The sequence below is a fragment of the Oculina patagonica genome, chromosome 11 (assembly GCF_052425735.1).
Source record: "Oculina patagonica isolate OP01 chromosome 11, crgOcupat, whole genome shotgun sequence".
Lineage (NCBI taxonomy): Eukaryota > Metazoa > Cnidaria > Anthozoa > Scleractinia > Oculinidae > Oculina > Oculina patagonica.
Genome location: NC_135768.1, coordinates 4,948,496 through 4,967,980, shown reverse-complemented (window position 1 = coordinate 4,967,980; position 19,485 = coordinate 4,948,496). Strand labels below are relative to the sequence as shown.

Genomic DNA, 19,485 nt, shown 5'->3' with positions numbered 1-19,485 from the left:
GAGGCGATCTCTCTCACCAGTGCGCCACCCCTGCTCCCCCTTACATGATATTAACATACTTAATTACCAGCCGAAATGTTCTTTTTATGTCAGTTTTCTTGAAATAGACCAAAATTTTATTTTCCCAACGATATTTTTATTTTTGCCTAACCTTCAAAAAACAAAAAGGAGAAATAAAAAGAAAGAAAACAATTTGCAACGGATTGGAACTCTATCTGTTGGCCTTTTGGCCTGCTCTCGATAAGCAGCTAGATGACAATCAAACTAAGTGAAGTGAAATGAAGTGTGGAAAATTTAACATGATTTGTTTTGGCAAATCTTTATTTGTCAGTTTCTTGTTTTCAATTCTTGTTTCATAATAAATTTTCCAAGTATAGTGATTTATAGCCACTTTGATTTTCTAGAAGAATATATTTTATACGAATATCGAGGCTGAAATTTGCGAAATTTTAAGAATATTTTATGAATATACCCGAGGCTGAGATTTTGAAAAGAACATACTTCTGTGTGTTCATGAAAATGTGTAAATACAAAACAACTATATGTTTTTAGCTAAACCGTATGAAATTCTTTCTTTCTCTAAATAACAAAATCAACTAAAAAAAAAACAAAAGCAGCTCTAGCCGTATGTTTAATGCTATTTCGGGCCTATTTCTGCAAAACGTTATACACCAAACACTTGTTATTAATACCCCAAAACATTCTAAATTGGAAATGCCATACGCTATAATTTACAAGTTCCATCATAAAATCGAAAGAAAAAATAAGAATATTCAGCCTGGGCCGGAAAAACAATATTCTTATAAATATATAAAAAAAGAGTGTAACTGAATGGAGAACGCCTGGAACAGGTTTCATTTGACAAGGAACCGACCACAATCGTCAATGGTTTCCCGATCAAGCAATTTTAACTAACAATTAACTAGCAATTAAGTCAACTAACGTTTTCATCTCTCGTCAATCTAAATCCCGTAGTTATTCTCCGATGATGTATAGTCATTACGGCCTATTTCCCCCATCGTGGTAAAGCCCAAAAGTGGACAATTATTCCTCGAGCGTACGTTGGATATGTGAAGGTAGATAAACAGCGAGGCGCGTAGCACCTTGTCTGCTATAATTATCCAGCCCCTTTCCACCTGAAACTAACACTCAAAATTCCAATTCGATCTTCGATACACGTACACGCCGAGTAACGAAGGAGCTTCTATGTCACGTTGGCAAACATTTTAGATTAGAATCAGTCTAATTGAAAAGTTCTCTTTGCAATTTAAACTAAACTTTATTTAAACACGATAGTTATTTCTTCGGCCATACATACAACGATAAATAAAACTAACTAAAAAACTAACTGATCATGACTGACTCAATGACTGACTCAATGACTGACTCAATGACTGACTGACTGACTGACTGACTGACTGACTGACTGACTGACTGACTGACAGTAACAGTAACAGTATATCTTTATTGTGCCTTACACTCCAAAGGGAGATATTGGTCTAGTTACAATAAAGGTTTTATAGCAACTATGGTAACGAATTACTTAACGATGACTTAATAACAAACAATGAAATTACAATGCAGACTTTTACGGTAACAATTGAACTTTTAATTATGTAACTATTGATTGATTTAACTTTCAATTTTAAATTTATTTTCTTTTTAGAAACATGAAATAGATATATTTAGTTCTAGAGGTAGCGTTATTACCGGTCTAATTTAAGAAGGTTCATTGACTTTATTATTTTTTCATGATCAGTTAAATTGACAAAGCGAGGATCAGTTTGTGACACGATGGAAAGAAGCACTTTTCTAACATCATCATACCCTTTGCATTTCATTACAAAATGTTGTTCGTAATCTATGTGGTTTTCCTTACAAACCAAACACTTCCGTTCTTTAACGGATATGGATGCTCCTGGATTTTCATATTTTTTATTTTGTATGCGTAGGAAATGTATTCCTAATCGCAGTTTAGTAATACTTATTCGATGCATGCAAAAAAAATTGGGGAACGAAATGCACCAATCACAGCTGTTGAAAACCAACCAATCACAGCGCAGCCGTGTGCTTTATAAGCTAACGCATAACCAGTCGACCTTATCGCCTGATGAAGACTAGCAGTATGCAGTCGAAACGTCGCGATCTCCATCACACGTGACTACGTCGTGAGACAACCGAAATAATACTTTATTATTGTACTCTACCATGATGAATAACCACAACATTTTTTTACGACAAACTAGCTATTAATAGCTATAAAAGAATTAAAATTAAAGTAAATACAGAGTCATCTCGTGTAGCAAATGGGAGATGTCGAACAAGGTTCTTTCAGTGCGCTTCCTCATAAGGCAAAATGTTAAATATATTACCACAAGATAACTGTCATGTATGATGACATATAACAAAGATCGACAGACATCAAAGGGATCTTATAATTTTTTTCAGTTCTTTTATAATCATATTATAGATAAAAAGCGAAACGACTTTAGACGTAGGCGAAACGACCTAACTCGTTAGCGAACTGGTCGTTAGCGAAACAACTCGTAGGCGAAACGACCGCAATCGTCTAATTTCACCTGTCCCTTGTATCTGAGCAAGGACATCCTTACAGCACTTAAATCGGCCTTAGGAGTTCTTTCAGAATAAATATTGGAAACTTTTGTCCAACAATCATTGCATTGGATGCTACTACGGGAATAACATTCATATATCTATTTGTAAAAGGCCTATTATAGAACACTATTTAAAAGCGCACTTTACCAATATTATTTTCCTCAGTGCTAATCGCTGCCACAACGAACTTTGTAACTTTTGTGTTTCCTCGTTTCCCCTCTTGTATTTATTTTCTTTTTATTATTTTCACTATATCCTTGCTCTTCTCTACTTCTTAATGTATTGTACTAGTCATAAGGTATTGTAACGTAATGTATTATGAAGTGGAGGAATAACAAATACCAAATACCAAAAAAGGCAATCAAATGTGTCCGAGATGTTGCCCTCGAATCTTCTCTTTTAGGAGAATCTTAGCTAAGTTTCATTTAGATATTTCTGTCAATCCTAAGGAGGATCGCAATGCTAAGGAGGTTTTAAACTTGCTTAACATTTGGAAACATTTAAAGAAAATCGTTTAACATCCAAGTTACAAAGCAGTGTTTTCCTGTTTTGTTTCTTCGTCACTCTCACTGTCACAACAAGGAGCGTAAGTATAGTTTGCATCAACTATATCCAAATAAGGACAATGACGTAACATCATCCGTTCTAGTTGTTCCAGGATGAAGGTGAATGAGGGTCTTTCGGCGGGTCTTTCTTTCCAACACTGCTGCATCAATTCATACCTGGGGAAATGGTGAGTGACAGGTGTCAGTTACAACTCCGACAAAATGATCAATAAAAATGAGAAAAGAGAGGCTTGTTTACATTTCATCAGAGCAGATCTGCGGTTTTTCCATTCTGTATCCAGTTTTCAGAACCCTCAAAAGTCTTTGGTTACTTATGGTAGGATATGGCGTCCCACCTTGCAAAAAGAAAAAAGGAAGATATCAGCAAGTGAAGTGAAGATATACTTACATTGTGGCCCTTGACTGTCGTTTTACGGGGTGAAAAGCGAATTGTTAGGAATTGTTACTCACACTGTTGAAATCTCCCAGAGAAGAATACCATACGCCCATCTAACAAAACAATTAACACAATACGCTGACTGTAGTAGTTTTTATGTCAAATATTTGAAATTTAAAACACTGAAATCTGTTTAATAGATAGTTTAATGTCCAAAACAAGAAGCTTTAGAAGCTTGAGAAGCTTAAAATCGGGCGCTTAATAATTAGCTATCTGTTTTGACTTGAACGGCAGGGTACAGTACAGTAAAATCACTGGAAAAACAGTCACTTAAACCTATTCAGGCCGGGGGGGGGGGCTTTTGAGGCCCGCGCTGACTTTGGACGCTTATAACTTTTTCAAGATTCAACCAAACGCTGCCAAACTTTGCGCGTTTATCTAAAATTTATCTTGCAATAATTTGGTAGGATTAGTTATTGGTGCCAGTAACTTGAAATCACCATGGCAACGTCATTTTGACAGGCTTGTTTTCCCAAATTTGTAATTTTCGTGTTTCTATTTAATAATGAAAATCTGGAATGTTTTCAAGATTGCATTATTACTTAATGACATAATGGTCTTAATTTATAAAAATATATTTCGCACAATACAAATAAACGATTGAACTAGACGTCTAGAAAATATAAATTTGTAACACTTAGCAAAGTGCAGCCTTTTAACAATACTTAATAAAGGCGGGGTTTTTACCTGAAGACCAATTTTTCCAACGCTTTAGGTGGCTGACGCATTTCAGTATTTTCCAGCCCTTACACTTTAATGGAACAGTATACAACTCCTAATCAGGTTACTATTGTCAAGAAAATGATCACAACTTATTGACCAATGATTAGGTATTTGTTTCATACCATTACTGTAATAGCAACTGGTGAAGAATAGTAGTACTGACCCAAAGTATAAGGGCTGGAAAACACTGAAAACCATTTCAGCCGCGTTTCAAGGAATCCAAAAAAGCTTTACTTATCCCATATATATTTGTTTTGCAGTATTTTGTTAATTTTTGGACGATTTTGGGGGATGTCTGAGAGGCGATAGTTTTTCTCAAAGGATTAGTAAAATTTAGACAAATAAGAAATATTGGAGATTTAATGTGATTTTAAAATTTGAATTTGAAGTTAAAAATTGGTGGACGGACACCAAACAGTCTCCTGACAACCCGGAGTGCTCTTGCGAGGGGGTCAACTGTTTGGTGGTGTTTCCATTCTTTTCTTCAATCCCTTCTTTAAATCTCTTAAAGTTCCATTCAAATTCAGGTAGAACCCCACCTTAAGTTTTGTTCTTGTGAGAAAACAACAGAAGTCAAAGGGTTGCGTGATATAACCAAGCATGGATTTTAATTCTCCCTCCCTTTCCATCTCCTTAGCCTTTCACCCCCACCTGTCCCTCCCTTTCTACTCTCATTCAATTTAATGTTTGTTTACATTTCCTAACCAATTCAGTATCGTACTAATCTGTGCCAAGCAATCAGATAATAACAGAAATTTGCCTTACTTTTGATCTCCCATACCAAGACCTTAGAGTATAAACCGCTAATAAAACAAAACACACTTGATAATAATTCTCTGAGGTTATACACCTTGCAGTATTAACGTACTAACGAACTTGATAACAAACCCCATGTCGTACTAAGGATTTTACTGATCAACATAGAAAATGAGTTCACAATGGTTTGTTCCCAAAACGTTTTTTACTGTACAGAGGGCCTGTATATTGACCTGTAACTTGTATACCGTATTGAAAAATTCAGACCGAACCGACTTCTGCCCGCTACGATGATATCATGTTGAAAAATTAGCTCGTTCGAAACCGTAGCAAAATCGTTAGAGACAGACAAGATACAGCCGTTTACTGGCAGTCTTTGAAAATCCTGAATTTCGTCAAAATGAGTCAAAATAAAGTTTTAAAATTTCCTTTATCAATATGGTTCTTATCTTTTTATTCAATTCTATGAACTGCTTTTATGCAGTACTGTCCAACAAAGATTTCAATTTCCCCAAAGTTTCGGGACAAATGGATACAAAATATTTCGTGCAGAATGTAATTTGATTAAGCGAATGTTTTCACGTCTATAAATACTTCAAGCAGTGAATGAAAAACCGTTTTGTTTTCATCGATGAGAACCACTTTCAAATAGTTAATGCATACAAAATAACAATCAGATCAGAATACAATAATTATTAATGCAAGGTCTCGCTATTATGTCTCTGCAGAGATACTTCTTTTTTGCAAGTTCAAATGTATGCAATTTTCGTGTGAAATGTAATTCGATTCCATTGTCTTGTTTACAAACTCTTTCTTAAGAAAGTTGTATTTTCGTGAATAAAACCCATTGGCCTGTTTTGTTTTCCTGATCATGTTTGTCTGTGATTTTTACAAAACATGTGGTCTTTTTTTCGGAACTTTAAGTTGTACAAAAATTCCTATTTTGAACACAGATGTCACTTCCGGAATTTCTGATCTAAAATTCAATTGGTATTTAATTATAATTATTCGAAGTTTTCATTTTCAAGTCATCTTTTCATTCGATAGCTTTACTGATCTCGTAAAAAATTCCATTCAAGTTCACACCAATACTGTACATTGCCAATATTTTGCTGACGTCTTGAGAAGTGTCTTACTAACGTCACTAGTCAAATCTAAAATATATCCAAAACATGTTGTGCAAACATTCTACTCTTTGTGACAGGCGACTTTGACGCCCAACTGTGCGGAAATGAAAATCGACATACTTCTTGCTAAATATATAAAAAATAGTTTTAAAGTGGAGTCCGCCTCAAAAAAATGTACCGCCAGATCACACTGCTATTTGTAAAAACCAGCAAAGCGTCTAGTTTCAAAGTTTCGCACAAAAACATTGCGTGACATGAATGACGTTACCCCTTTTATTTACAAAAATAGCTTCAACTTGTCAAAGCAACTACAGTTTCACAATGGTGATTATTAGTACTTTACCCCTTAAGCTTTTTTCTCTGTCCTCCCGCCGAAGCAAAGAAGAGAACCAGATTGCAGATTAGCCCAAAAGTCGACCCAGTGTTACTACAACGATTTACTGTCAAAACTGAAATGAAACCGATTGGCCCAGGCTATCCCCGTCATTTTTAGCCGACAGGAGACTATCGTCTAGGACGACCAAAGGGTAAACTATAAATCGGCCACGCCCGATTAATTAGCAGGAATGCCATCATCATCATTATTATCATTATCATCATTATCATCATCATCACCATCATCATTATCATCACCACCATCATTATCATCATTATCGTCATCATCATCATCATCATCATCATCATCAACGTCATCATTATCATCATTATCATCATCATCATCATCATCATCATCATCGTCATCATTATCATCATTATCATCATCATCATCATCATCATCATCGTCGTCCTCATCATCATCATTATCATCATCATCATCATCATCACTATTTACAGCAATTAGTAGACAGCCCCAAGGGGAACACAACAAAAAAAATAAGTGTCCAAGTTAAAAGCACCTTGAGCACAAAATAAACCAAAGCTCAGAATCAGTTAGACTCTATATCCGGAATAATATTATATTTGTTTGACAACCTTTTTAACGTAGTCAGCACCTTACAGCTTCCAAATTATTTCATCTTTATTGAACTTTGGACAGTAAACATATATTTCTTTTCCTTTTTGTCCAGAAAAACTCTACGATCAGAGCTTATTGGGAATAAAAGGAAAAAGATCGCACACAGTCCAGCCAGTTTAAAAAGAAAATGAATGATAACGGTTATTTTAAAATTTTAAAATTGAGAGACCTGAATCGGCAGGCTTCTCGTTCAGCGGTTAACACAGATTTGACTAAAACCGCTGATTGAAAAGCTCGCCGACTCCGCTTACGTGATATTTAAGGCTTACACGTCGCTCTCTGCCGTGAACACTTGGTCATGAATGGCTTCTGGTGACATCCATTTGATTGGCAGTTTTCTGTTATTAGTAGCATGGTAAGCTTTTTGGGTGTACACGTAACGTGACAGACCAAAGTCAGCTATCTTTACTAACTTGCCCTCACACACAAGAACATTTCTCGCCGCTAAGTCACGGTGAACGAATCCTTTCCGTGACAAGAACTCCTAAAATTAAAAAAAAATTATGTAACATTTCAAGAATGTACGTACTTATAGAGAAAACACTCAGTTCTCTGATTCCGTCTCCAAACACGGTATCTAATAAGGAAATCGTAAGACGCAAAGAAGAAGCCAGAGCAGGGAAGGTCTCCGTGTTTTAATTTCTTCCATTCCATTATCCGCCGCGTATAGAAGTAGGGGAAAGGAATCAGCCTCCGGCCCTTAGTTGTATAGCATGCCCTAGGTGGCATCGGAGACCGGAAATAAATTTTACTTCCGATTCGCGTTTACCACCGAAATGTCCAGCAATCGCGACTCGGCGCCGACGTAACTTTGCCAGTTTAGACGTTTCCTGTAATAAAAACACGATTTTTTCATTTTTTTTTTTCTTCTTCTTTCTTCCTTTTTCCGTTTTCTTCGAGTTTTGATTGAAAAAACTGGATTGCCTGTGCCCTACGTGATGGGCCAGAGTGATTACTTTGGTTTTGGTATCACACTTAACCGAAAATCTCTACATTATAAAGATAATCCAGCTCCTACCATTCCCTTCGCTATCTGCCATGCAAAAGACGACAGGTCAGCGGTTCTGAGTGTATCATCGTCGTGTAACTTATCAGTATTTGTCATCTCATTTCTTTCTCGTCCAATCTCATCCCCGGTTGTACATCTATTCGTGTCATCAGCGCACTGGAAAAACACAAATTAATTTTATTTTATTAATTAATTAATTTTTAATTAAACAATTTTATTAATAAGTTTATTAATTAACTGTCATATTTTTAAATTGTACTCTTCTTGCTAACACGGTGGGCACAAAGGACGCCAAAAGGTACATTGGTTAATAACTTCCTGACTTTTAAATCCAGACTTTTGCCGTCTTCTGTACCTATCGTTAATCTTTCAGTGAAAGTTTTAGAGAAAATAATTACAGCTAAAACTGTTTTTTGGAAGCTGTTGATGGAAGCAATCACAGACAGGTACAGGTTTTGCGGATGCTGCAAAATCTAAGATTTACCAATTATGTAGTTTCCAGTGGACATCGTGAAGATCGAAGAAAGAAAAAAACCATCTAGTTTGAACTTCTCCACATGTAATACATGAGTACTCGACCAATTTTGTAGAAAGGCTTGAATATTTAATATTCAAATTCTCCTTACTGCCTGCGATCTTTTTCATTCAATATGAGTTCTGAAAATTTGATGGTAAATATTCCAGAGTTCGCGATCTTCTTGATTCTTGCCTGCCTCGTGTCTACTTTACAATATGTTTAATTAAGGCGTTAATATCTCTTTGGAAATAAGGTTGGATTTATTTGCAACAAACCCGTATAGCCGTCGCATTTGCCCGTTGGAATTTTTTATTGTTTTTTAGCTCGAAAACAATAAAAAATTTCAACGGGCATATGCTGGAAGTAAATGTACGCCTTAAGATGTTAAGGCGGAACCCCAATGAGAACAGACTTAAAAGTGTACTTTACGTCGTTTAAGCCGGATTCATTCATGATCCCTATGTTTTGATATGTTGTGGTGGCTTCTCCTGTTTCTTCAGCAACCTGTTTGATCTAAAAAATTAAGGCAAATATGTAAGATGTTGTACAAATTTGCCACTTTCATTTCTTCCACAATACACCATGTTTACCACCAAATTTTGCATAAGCATTGTTTTCAATTTTCTTCTAGGACATACTGTCGTCCCAAGGGATATTTAAAACAACACTTAAGCAAAGTGTCTTTTTCAATATATATTTTTTAGGGAGGGTGGGGGGGAGCAAGGGGTATTATGTGAGATATGGAAATGGCAAACACATTCCTTATCATGCCTGCACGTCATGGTTTCATTTTTCACCACAAGGGCCCAATGGAGCGAATGTTGATGTTTCATAATTATAAAGGAATGTATGGGGAAACGTTCAAACCCCGGGGGGGGGGACTCCCATATGAAAGTGACGGGGATGCTCATCGTCTCGCTTAGGGGTATAAATTTCGGACTTTGGGTCTCGCTTAGGGTGTTCTGGGGAAAATGGCAATATTTTTAGCTGTCAGGGTCTCGTTTAGGGTCGCACACGAAGAAAACAACAAATATGAGTTTTTTTTTCCGAATTTTGGTATCTTTTAGGGGTTTAAAATAGCTTTAGCCACGCCCAGATTGGTCTCTTTTAGGGGTTCTTTTACAAATTTCCGACGAGCATCCCCGTCCCTTTAATATGGGAGTCCCCCCCCGGGGTTCAAACGTTCCTATAAGCATGAACTATAGCGAGTAATATTCACATTTATGTTCAGAATAAACGTAAAGTTACCTCATTTGTTGTGCCTAGTTGTCCTTGTAGCTCAAAACGGCTACTTTTAGCGATTTAGTGGGTTTTTCCGATGCGGTCTACTGTACATAATTTCTGATTTATTAATACCCTACCTGCTCTCTTCGTTTCCTGAGGTATTGCAGTAAGTCACCGTACTTAGCAAACTCGACCACTAGGAACATGGGAGTTGCCATAGTACAGCAGGCGGTAAAATTCAATATATTCCGGTGATATCCGATTTGTTTCATGAGTTCTATTTCCTCTAGGAATTCCTGCTTTTGTTCTTCTGTGGCGGCATCTAGTAAATTAAAACATTTGTTTAACAATGTTAATTACTAACTATAAACGTGGTATAATTATTAAAGTGATTAAATGTAACCTGACCTCCTACCTAAAAGCTTAGATTTCTAAGCTTATGTAACAATTAATTTTCAGAAATTTGACTATTTTTTGTTAACTCTTCAGTTATAAGCTAATTGTAGCTAATTGTAGGTTAAGCTTTAAGCTTAAAGTAATATATTTTTATAAACATAGAAAATTTTGTCATTAAGTGAAATGTATTTCATTCTTAGTTTATGATTTTCTTTCTTTGTATTACATTTACTCTAATACATAGTAAAACGCCATTGAGCACTTGGAAATGGCGCTATATAGGTTCTGTATCAATAACCTAATCTCAATCATTATTATTATTAAAAACAAACAATGGTATATTGCAATTCCTGCGTTTAATTGGTTAATAGGCAATGGTATATGAGCTCATATACCATTGACACAAATATGGTAGCCAATACGCGTCAACGAAAACAGCTGGGGAGCTCAAATACTGCAATTCTTTGGGCCTTTTTAATAAAACAAATAAACTACTCGTGCTTTTTGGATATGAGATCGTTATAGCCAACGAGGCGCGTAGCGCCGAGTTGGCTATCTACCATCTCATATCCAACGCGCGCTCGCGGAAAAATTGTTAACTATAATATGGTTATATGGTTATGTAATGGCATAGCAGTTACAGTAAAACAACGCGAGTAAGAACCTAATTTTTAAGAACCTGTTAAGCTAAAATTTGCCTGTTAAAGGCTCTCAATATAAGACCCTACCTCTTAAGCCTAAAATTTGGAAACAGGTTCTCATTTTCTAAAAATCGATTAAAAATGTTTACTTTTAGGGAAATAAGATAATTCAATATTCTCGATCATCTTTGGAGACATGTAGGAGCCTTATCACTCCAATGCCAATGTTGAAAGTCATAAAGTATTATTATTAATACAATCTTATCAATAAAAAAAATTAAAAATGGTATAGAAATTTCATATAAGGAATAGGCAGAATACCACTAAAAATTCTATTAGCAACAATCAGGAGAAAATAACAATGTAATTTTTTCTTAGGAAAATAAGAATAGCCTATATTTGTGCTTATAATCATTTATGTAAGAACCTTTCTTGGCTAACTTTGGAAAAATGCAGGTTCTTACTCGCGGGTTTTTACTGTATATCATAGGTCAGGGATTTAAAGCAGATATGAACAGTCAAATCTTACTTCGCAACATTTTCACGGCAACAAGCAGACCCTTTTTCGTTTTCTGTTGTTCCTTTTCTTTCTTTCTCTTTGAAGATTGTCTTCCTTTTCCGACTACCATTATTCGTTTTAGAAGCTCGCCACTATATACCTTCCCAAAAGCGCCTTCTCCAATGATCTTGCGCAAGGAAATATCATCAAACAGGATTTCAAAGGGATCTGAGAGTTCAGAATTGGACCTAAAACACATGAGAAATGGTTGATTAAAGTTGTCAGTCAATATTTGAAGTAGAATATTTTCTAGAAGATTCCTAGGCTACGTTGTACGAGAATAATAATAGAAATCTGCTGCATAGTTATTCAATGTCTTGAAACTTATCCCCGGAAGTCGCAATGAAATTAAGTGGCCTTTTTCCGTCTTTTTCCGCTCATCTCTTAAATCGTCCTACAAGCTGTCTAGCTATGTAACGTCAATTCAATGAATTTCTTAGCTGAACCACACGCGTTTTATAAGAGTCGACCTAATATTGTTTATACTCACCGACTCTTTCTGAGATGTCTAAAAGCAAACCATAGTACTCCACTGAAACAGAGCAGAACCAAAAGGGAGCCGCCCAGAATCGTCGCTATTAATGGCCATGGCAAGGAAGATTTTTCAGTACTCTGATCTTGAACTTGTTTAAAACAAGAAATTAACTACAGCGAAAAGTTTGCAAAGACAAAACCATACAGAACAAGAATGCAGCTTTTGAAAATGACTATTTGATTATCGCTTCTAAGTAAGTGTATTGTGTTACATGTTAGTATAGGTAATCACATGATTTCGAGTGCAATTTGGGATAAATAAGCACGAGTAAATTTTTCAAAGACTAACAAAATTGCACGAGCCCGTAGGGCGAGTGCAATTTGTAGTCTTTGAAAAATTTACGAGTGCTTATTTATCCCAAATTGCACGAGAAAAATCATGTGATTACTTATTAACTAGTAATACGTGACTCGCAGGGCCTCGCGAAGCTCTGGGTTGGAGAAAGGGGGGGGTGTTATAAATAAGGAGTGGATTATTTGAGCTAATAGCTGTTCTCTTTGCTCTGAAGTGCGTTGTTGTCTTCGCCTTCTGTTTCGTTCGCGATTAGCTTGAAGTCGCCGTTCACGTTGATCTGGAGTTTCGTTGGTATATCTCCCTCGAACATGATTTGTTGTCCCCTGGCGACCGACCTGTTCTTGTACGTCCTGTTCTGTTGAATTTCCAGTAGAATCTGAAGGATTTGCGGCCAGATTCAACATATTTTCTCACAGCTTGTTTTGTCACGGGCTCCTCCACAGAAAGCACAATAAAGAGTGCGCCCGCGAGTGGCCGGGGGCATAAATTATAGCCTCAGGCCACGTAACCGGTGATAACCGGTTTTAACCGGTGATTTGTTATTGTTGCCTAGTAACGGGCATGGCCGCGACACCCTCGTTCCCAGGGTCCACTCCGCTTTGAAGATGGCGGCTCTTTCTGGTTCGTAAAGAGTTATAAAGCGTTGGGAAGCGCAGGCTATTTTCAAAATCATCGACAAATTATTGGATAGTCGCATTTTGGACATTTATTTGAGGGCATTAAAAAAAAAGAAGAACGAACGGCCGGAGGATTCGAACCCTCCGCCCGCGCGCCCCTAATGGCGATGAAAGGTTTATAGCCTGAATAGGCGTTGAGGGAGTATTATGTGAAAATCAGTGTTATTTTAATTCGAAAAGAAAAACGATAAAAATGAAAGGCTCAGGATTCGAACCCACAAAAAAAAAATAATAATAATAATAAAAAAAAAACCTAGCCGGATTCGAACCCCCGCCCTCAGTCCCGTGTGACGTCATTTCCGCCACACACCAAGCTCACAAATATATATGACCGTAAACTCCACACGAGATTTCATCCCGCCTGAGCCCTTTGAGGGACAAAATTATACACCCCGCTACGCTCGGCCTTCGGCCTCGCTTCGCGAGGAATAATATTCATGAAAAAATTGCGAGAAAATAACAAGCGCAAATCTCGTACAAAAAATATTTATTCAAACTCGGCAAAAAAAAAAACACTCGTTCATTCAAAACAAGGTCAAAGCCCAAACAACGTACAGGCCGGGTTTCTCAATGTTTTAAAAGTTTTTTAGCCGAAAACTCTGGCTAAACAGTTCAACGAATTATCTAAATACAAGATTCTGGGTCTTACCTCTTCCAGGGATTTTCTTCGCTTCGTACTTGTCGAGCTTTGCTTGAGCGCTTTCGACTCGACCTCCAGCCAAGTGAAGCTGTTTCGCTTTTCTTTTCAACACTTTCTTGGACAATTCTCTGTCCCGTACAGTTCTCTAAGTAAAGTGTCTTTCAAGCGATGTAGTCATTACTTTGAGGCTATCTGGTCCATAATCTTTGCCAATGTGTTTGTTTTTGAATTCGGCGAATTCGGCCTAAATAAATTTGCTCAAGCAAAGCGTGAAGCTTAGTCGGCTTGAAGTTTCGATTTCGTCGGCAATTTCCTTCTTAAGAAACCAGTTATTCCAAAACGAGAACCAAAAACCAATGCTTTTCAGTGCTATGGTATTTAGAGCTGTCTTCTGGTCCTCTACTGTGCTCAAAAGGCCAGCCATTTTTTTCACTCGCATCTCGAAGCAGATCCAAACTTCGCGCCATTCAGATCGCGTGGAAGCGTTTGATTGGCCCCCTGTGGCTGCCTTTGTTTATTAACCAATCAGGATGCCGCGTTTTTTTCTTTTTTTGCACTGAATTTCGTCATTTCTGCATTGAATTTCGTCATTTCTGCATCGAATTTCTTAAAAACTGCATTTCTCTAAGCCAATCAGATTCGAAAAATTTTTTGATGTATATCATTAGGAAGCTTATAATTAATATAAATGTGTCAGAAATGTGTCTGAAAAGAGAACTGCATGGCCATGCATTTAACGTTTTTAACGGTAAATATATTTAAAACTGGAAAATATCTGACATGCATTAATTAAAAAAATAGCTTATTCAGATTCAGATTCAAGGACTAACTCGGCTCTACATGAGTAGCAAGAAACGCACTAGGTCTAGGGCATCAAAACATTCAAAGTCACAAGGAAAGAACACATTCACATCATGCCATCTATATCCATCTTGGGCTGTGGATTAGTGCACGTGAATTTCATCTTCAGTTTGATTGCAATCACAGACTGGGCAAAGGCTATTGTCTCTGGGCGCATTGTTATAATATCTGCCCAGTTCGATCATTAGTTTATTACTAATACGTAATTTAGTTAATATTCTCAGACTGGGCAAAGCCTATTGTCTTTAGGCGTATTGTTATATCTGCCCAGTTCGATCATTAGTTTATGATTACTTATACGTAATTTACTTAAAATTCTCCTATCAGAAACTCTCCTAGTTAACTCTAGATAACTGGAAGTGCATATTCCTTCTTCTATATAAATAAATGATCTAGAAATTTCTAGTTTTTGAGAATGCTGTAGAGTATGTTGCCAATAAGAAATATATATTCCTGTTTCATTAACTGTAGAAACATTGTCACTTTTGCGGTGTGTTCTAAATCAGGACTAAAATTACCAAAATTAATATAATCAGATATTTTCATAAGATTAGAGTAAAAACTATTGTTACCAGCGGTGTGAAGATCTGATGAAATTAAAAAAAGATTGTCTAACAAAAGAATCCGGTTGCTTGTTTTGGAGATGAAAAGTGATTGAGGATTCTTTGATTAATGGCAATAAGTAGAGGAAATCGACCAAGTTCAGCTCTACATGCAACATTAGAAGCCTTATTACTAACTTCAAGATAACGTTTACAAAACTGTAGATGTGTTCTCTCAATTTGTGAACCATCCCAGGCCTTAAAATCAGATTTAACATAACCACCCCAAATGTCACTATTATAGTCAGAGCAAAATTGGAGATATCATTTTATATCATAGATACTGAGATTTACTCACGAAAAAACGATTGCGTACAAATTAAATGATACGTGAAATGCATTTGCCAATAGTGAAAAAACGTCGTTCGTCCAATCACAAACGCGAACGATGAAAACTTACTAGTGAACAACACCGTATCGCCATTTTCATTCTCGTCGAAAACACATCGAGGTTTGTGTTACAGTTTATACGGCTCCATTGAGTCTTTTAATATTGCAGAACAGGAAATTTAAAATCAAAACATTATAAAGAAAACGAAACAAGACGGCCTTGTTGACAGCGTTTCTTCAAACAAAAGGAGAAGCACGAAGCGAGATAGTCGAAATTCCTCCTGCGGAGTTGAATAAACCTTTAACTAAATTCGCACAAAGGAAGAACAAGAATACGAGCCGTCTTCACTCCGAGGGATTGTAGCGAGTTTTGATTCAGATGATGACTAAGACACTGCAGGTTTGTCCTTGGTTTTTGCAGACTGTTTTCTTGATTTAATTTGGTAAAAGTTCGCTCGAGTTCGCGTTGAGTTATTCCGCGTTTACCGTTGTTTTAATCTGATTTAAAACACTGAATTCGAACTTGCAAGTTTTAAACAAGGCCTCAGTCAGTATTTCTATCAAAAGTTGTTGGAATTTGCACTTATCATTTAACTTTAGGGCTTTTTAGACATTTTAATTTTAATAAATGTTGTAATGCGCAGGTGAAAATCATTGATTGATACTTGCGCAATATAAGTTAATTCATTAATTATTATTATTGTTGTTGTTTCTGTCAAAGTTGTGAGAGAAAAAACCACTGTTTAAACTGACGTCTCATTTCGTGTGTTATTTCATTGAAGTTTTGATTTTGAAAGACAAACAGATGCTTTAGTTATTTTAGTTTATGGCAGATGAATGGGTTTCCTAAACACGCGCGTAACCGATAAAACGTCGAGCGATTTTGCTTTTCAAAAACCTCAGTATCTATAAAATAAACAAATTACACCATGGAAAATGCTTTGTACGATTTTTATTCACTCGCTGAATTGTGTCAGAAAATAAACTCGTTCGCTAAGCTCACTCGTTCATTTTCTGATACTACTTAACTCGTGAATGAAAATCGTACGCGCGCATTTTCCATGGAGTAATCTCTATTTGTTTATAGAAAGTTGCGTTGTGTAATGCTTAATCACTACGTGCACAATCGCCGTATTTAAAGATCCCTTTGCCTAGATTCGGGGCCTTTCGAAAGAGGTACGCAAGCCGGAAAGTCCGGGCGAATTTTCGGCCCTCCCACCTAACCTTCGGCGACGTAATATAAATATAAAGCTATAGTGCTTTCTCACCCAGTCGCTCATTGCCTTCGCCACAATCTTTTCCCATATCTTATCCACGCCGAACAATGAGCGGCATAAATAATGAGTGAGAATGGTATACTATACTGTGTAAATAAAAAGATATCAAGAATATAAAAAAAAATACAGAGCTCGAACTCGTACCGCTTGATCCGGAGTCCAGCACGCTAGCCATAAGTAATATAGTCGAGAGAACAGGTCGTAAATAGTCGTACAAGCAGCTTGTGGTTCGTGCCGCGGATGGCATGAGCTCCAGCTGAATTTCCTCTTCGCCCCTTCACCACTTTTCTAGCAACTTCCTGGCTTAAATTTTGACAACATCGTCCTCGGCTACAAGAACCACCATCTACGCGAGTTTTCGTGTTTTACAAATCATATAGCCTTATCCAATTCTTGGAGAAGTGTTACTGACAAGTTTGAACTACAAATTGTATCTGTAGTTTATTCGCATTAGTAACGTTCAAAACACGAACATGTTTTTAGAAAAGCCTTTGAATCCAAATATTTTCTTACTAGCTAACGTGCGGTGCGCGCGTGTGAAACAAAGTTTGCATCATCCGCGCGCAAATGCTGAAGCTTTTCATCAACCAATCAGATTGGCGAACTGAACGCACTTGCCCAGATGTGTACTACCGTGGTAAGTAGACATCTGGGTACGAGATTAATAAAGCGCATTGCTACAAGAGCCTAAAAAAAACATGATTTGCACAATTTGGTACTTCGTTAGAAGATAGTGGAACGTTAAGGTCGTACCTCGGGTCCCTGGAGGTCGTCTAAGAGAGTAAGAGACTGAGAATAAAACTGTGGTATAGTTTAGGAATGGCATTCAAGGAGACTTAGTATGGCATATTGGGGTACTTATGAAACAGAGCTGTAAAAGGTAGCTCTAAAGAGATTAAATCTGTGGTTAAAATCCAAGTGCGTGCCCATAGAATGATAGTGCTTGCAGTTTTACTTAGTATATTTAATTTTATGGTTTATGCTTTTAATCTAATTGGAAGGCATCACAAAACATTTATCTCTTGCTGTAACTATGGCAACGCTTGACTTCATGTTGATTCGCTTCGATGTCAACTTTATTAAAAAGGGATAAATGGCCAATTTTTTTTAATTTTTTTTTCCGAAAATGTAGTCAGTAGTCTTCGTTGTGTACTTTTCGAGTTTTCTCCCTGTAAAGATGGGCTCCGGTCATAGATGTTTTCTTTCGATGTTTTAATTTAAGCAACTAAGCGAAACTGACAAAACTGCATAAGCACACTACTTCACTTGTTAGAAACCCACTCGTCAGAAACCAAATGTTTTAACGAAAAATGCGGATTTCTGAGTTACCGATGGGGGTAAAGAAGAACTAAAACGAACAAGGTTTTGATTTTAACTTTTTTCTGGTCGAAATATGATCTTTGGCTTCTTGCAAATTGGACAGGCATCTTATTGATTATCATACTTACTCGTTTTCGATGTCTTGTTCAGCAATAAGCCGTCATTCGACCTAGCCTGTAGAATTATAACTCCGATGAACATCAACCCGCAGCAAAAAATTGCGTTTAAAATGGTTCCTTCTTTGAAAAGTTCTGCGGAAAAATGCTCATGGCGGTAGCTCTGAGAAGAAAAACAACCGTCTCGAAAAATTATGCCAAACTTAAATAAACTTCCTGCAATTCGCTGTTGAACTTGGGCGAGAGAGTTCTTAATTTCAGTGCGCTGGTTGAACGGACATCAATCAACAATATTTAATAATGCCGTTCTTTGGTGAACTGTTTAATTAACCGACCTCTGAAGACATATTAACACAATTGTAGTTCGGATTCTGACAAGTAGCTGTCATCTTCAACGCGCCCTTAATCTAGAACTCGACATCGGAAATATAAGAAAACCAGCTGCAATAAGAGTTTAAATGTTTTTCAGTAGACGTCTGAACTGTAGGGTGTGCGAAACTCTTATAACAACCCTGAAACCAAAATTTATATTTTTAACTCTACCTCTGTAATACAGACCTTCTTTACTGTCCCTTTGGTGTCGATATTAAAGAAGTTCCACTGTATTTGACAAAATTGCAGTGTTTGACTATGTAAAGCAAATCCAGGAAATGACGTTTGTTTGGAAAGAGATCAAAGAAAACATTGGTTCAACGAAACAATTTTGGACTGTGGGCAAGAAAGAAAAAAGGAATCACTCATCACGAGTTATAATTGCAGAAGATTAATTAATATTCAGATATATACGTCACTGAATCCAAAATAAGCAATCAATCAAAATATGTCTTGTCCGCCGACTTCGTTAAAATTATAATTACCAAAAGCGAAGGCGCACGCGAGCGGAACATCCTTAGCTATTAAAGCGAAACTAGTAAATCCATCAAACCGAGAAATGTTAGGGGTCGCTACCAACAGCAGTTGAGCAGTTGGATGATTATCCAACTGCTCTATTTTATTTCTCTTTTTTTCATCAGTGAATGTAATGATTTTCAGTGGTTAAATTTAGTGTTCAAGCAAAAAAAATTGTCCCTCTATCTTGTTTAACAGATGAACAGTTAAATTTTAATTTTATTGGTCTCTGCTCGCCTTTCCGCAACTCTAAAAGGAGCAAATGACTTATTTTATATCGACTGGATGATGTGGACGTTTCACTGAGTTTAATCAAAAGGAAGTGATGGTATGAAAACGCAGCAAGATTTGTTGCGCGGT

General features: G+C 36.8%; 1 protein-coding gene across 1 annotated transcript; it reads right to left on the bottom strand.

Annotated features, from left to right (window-relative positions):
- Positions 1-1,177: 1,177 nt before the first annotated feature.
- On the bottom strand, positions 1,178-12,818 carry LOC144630969 (fibroblast growth factor receptor 1-like). The gene is made up of 10 exons (XM_078489321.1): positions 12,750-12,818; positions 12,076-12,230; positions 11,556-11,773; positions 10,127-10,311; positions 9,195-9,278; positions 8,258-8,404; positions 7,509-7,723; positions 3,633-3,671; positions 3,421-3,519; positions 1,178-3,338 (listed from the first exon to the last, which is right to left on the bottom strand). Exons 1-10 carry the CDS (start codon positions 12,816-12,818, stop codon positions 3,143-3,145), a joined length of 1,407 nt encoding a protein of 468 aa, XP_078345447.1. The 3' UTR covers positions 1,178-3,142.
- Positions 12,819-19,485: the final 6,667 nt, after the last annotated feature.

Bases quoted from the DNA above. Each gene is read 5' to 3' on its own strand.
- LOC144630969 (XM_078489321.1), bottom strand. From the start codon at position 12,818: ATGTTGAATCTGGCCGCAAATCCTTCAGATTCTACTGGAAATTCAACA. The intron at 8,405-9,194 runs GTAAAGTACACT...GTGTTTTTCCAG, and splicing joins ATGAATCCGGCTTAAACGAC to TGCGCTGATGACACGAATAG. The intron at 3,339-3,420 runs GTAAACAAGCCT...CCATTTCCCCAG, and splicing joins CAGATCTGCTCTGATGAAAT to GTATGAATTGATGCAGCAGT.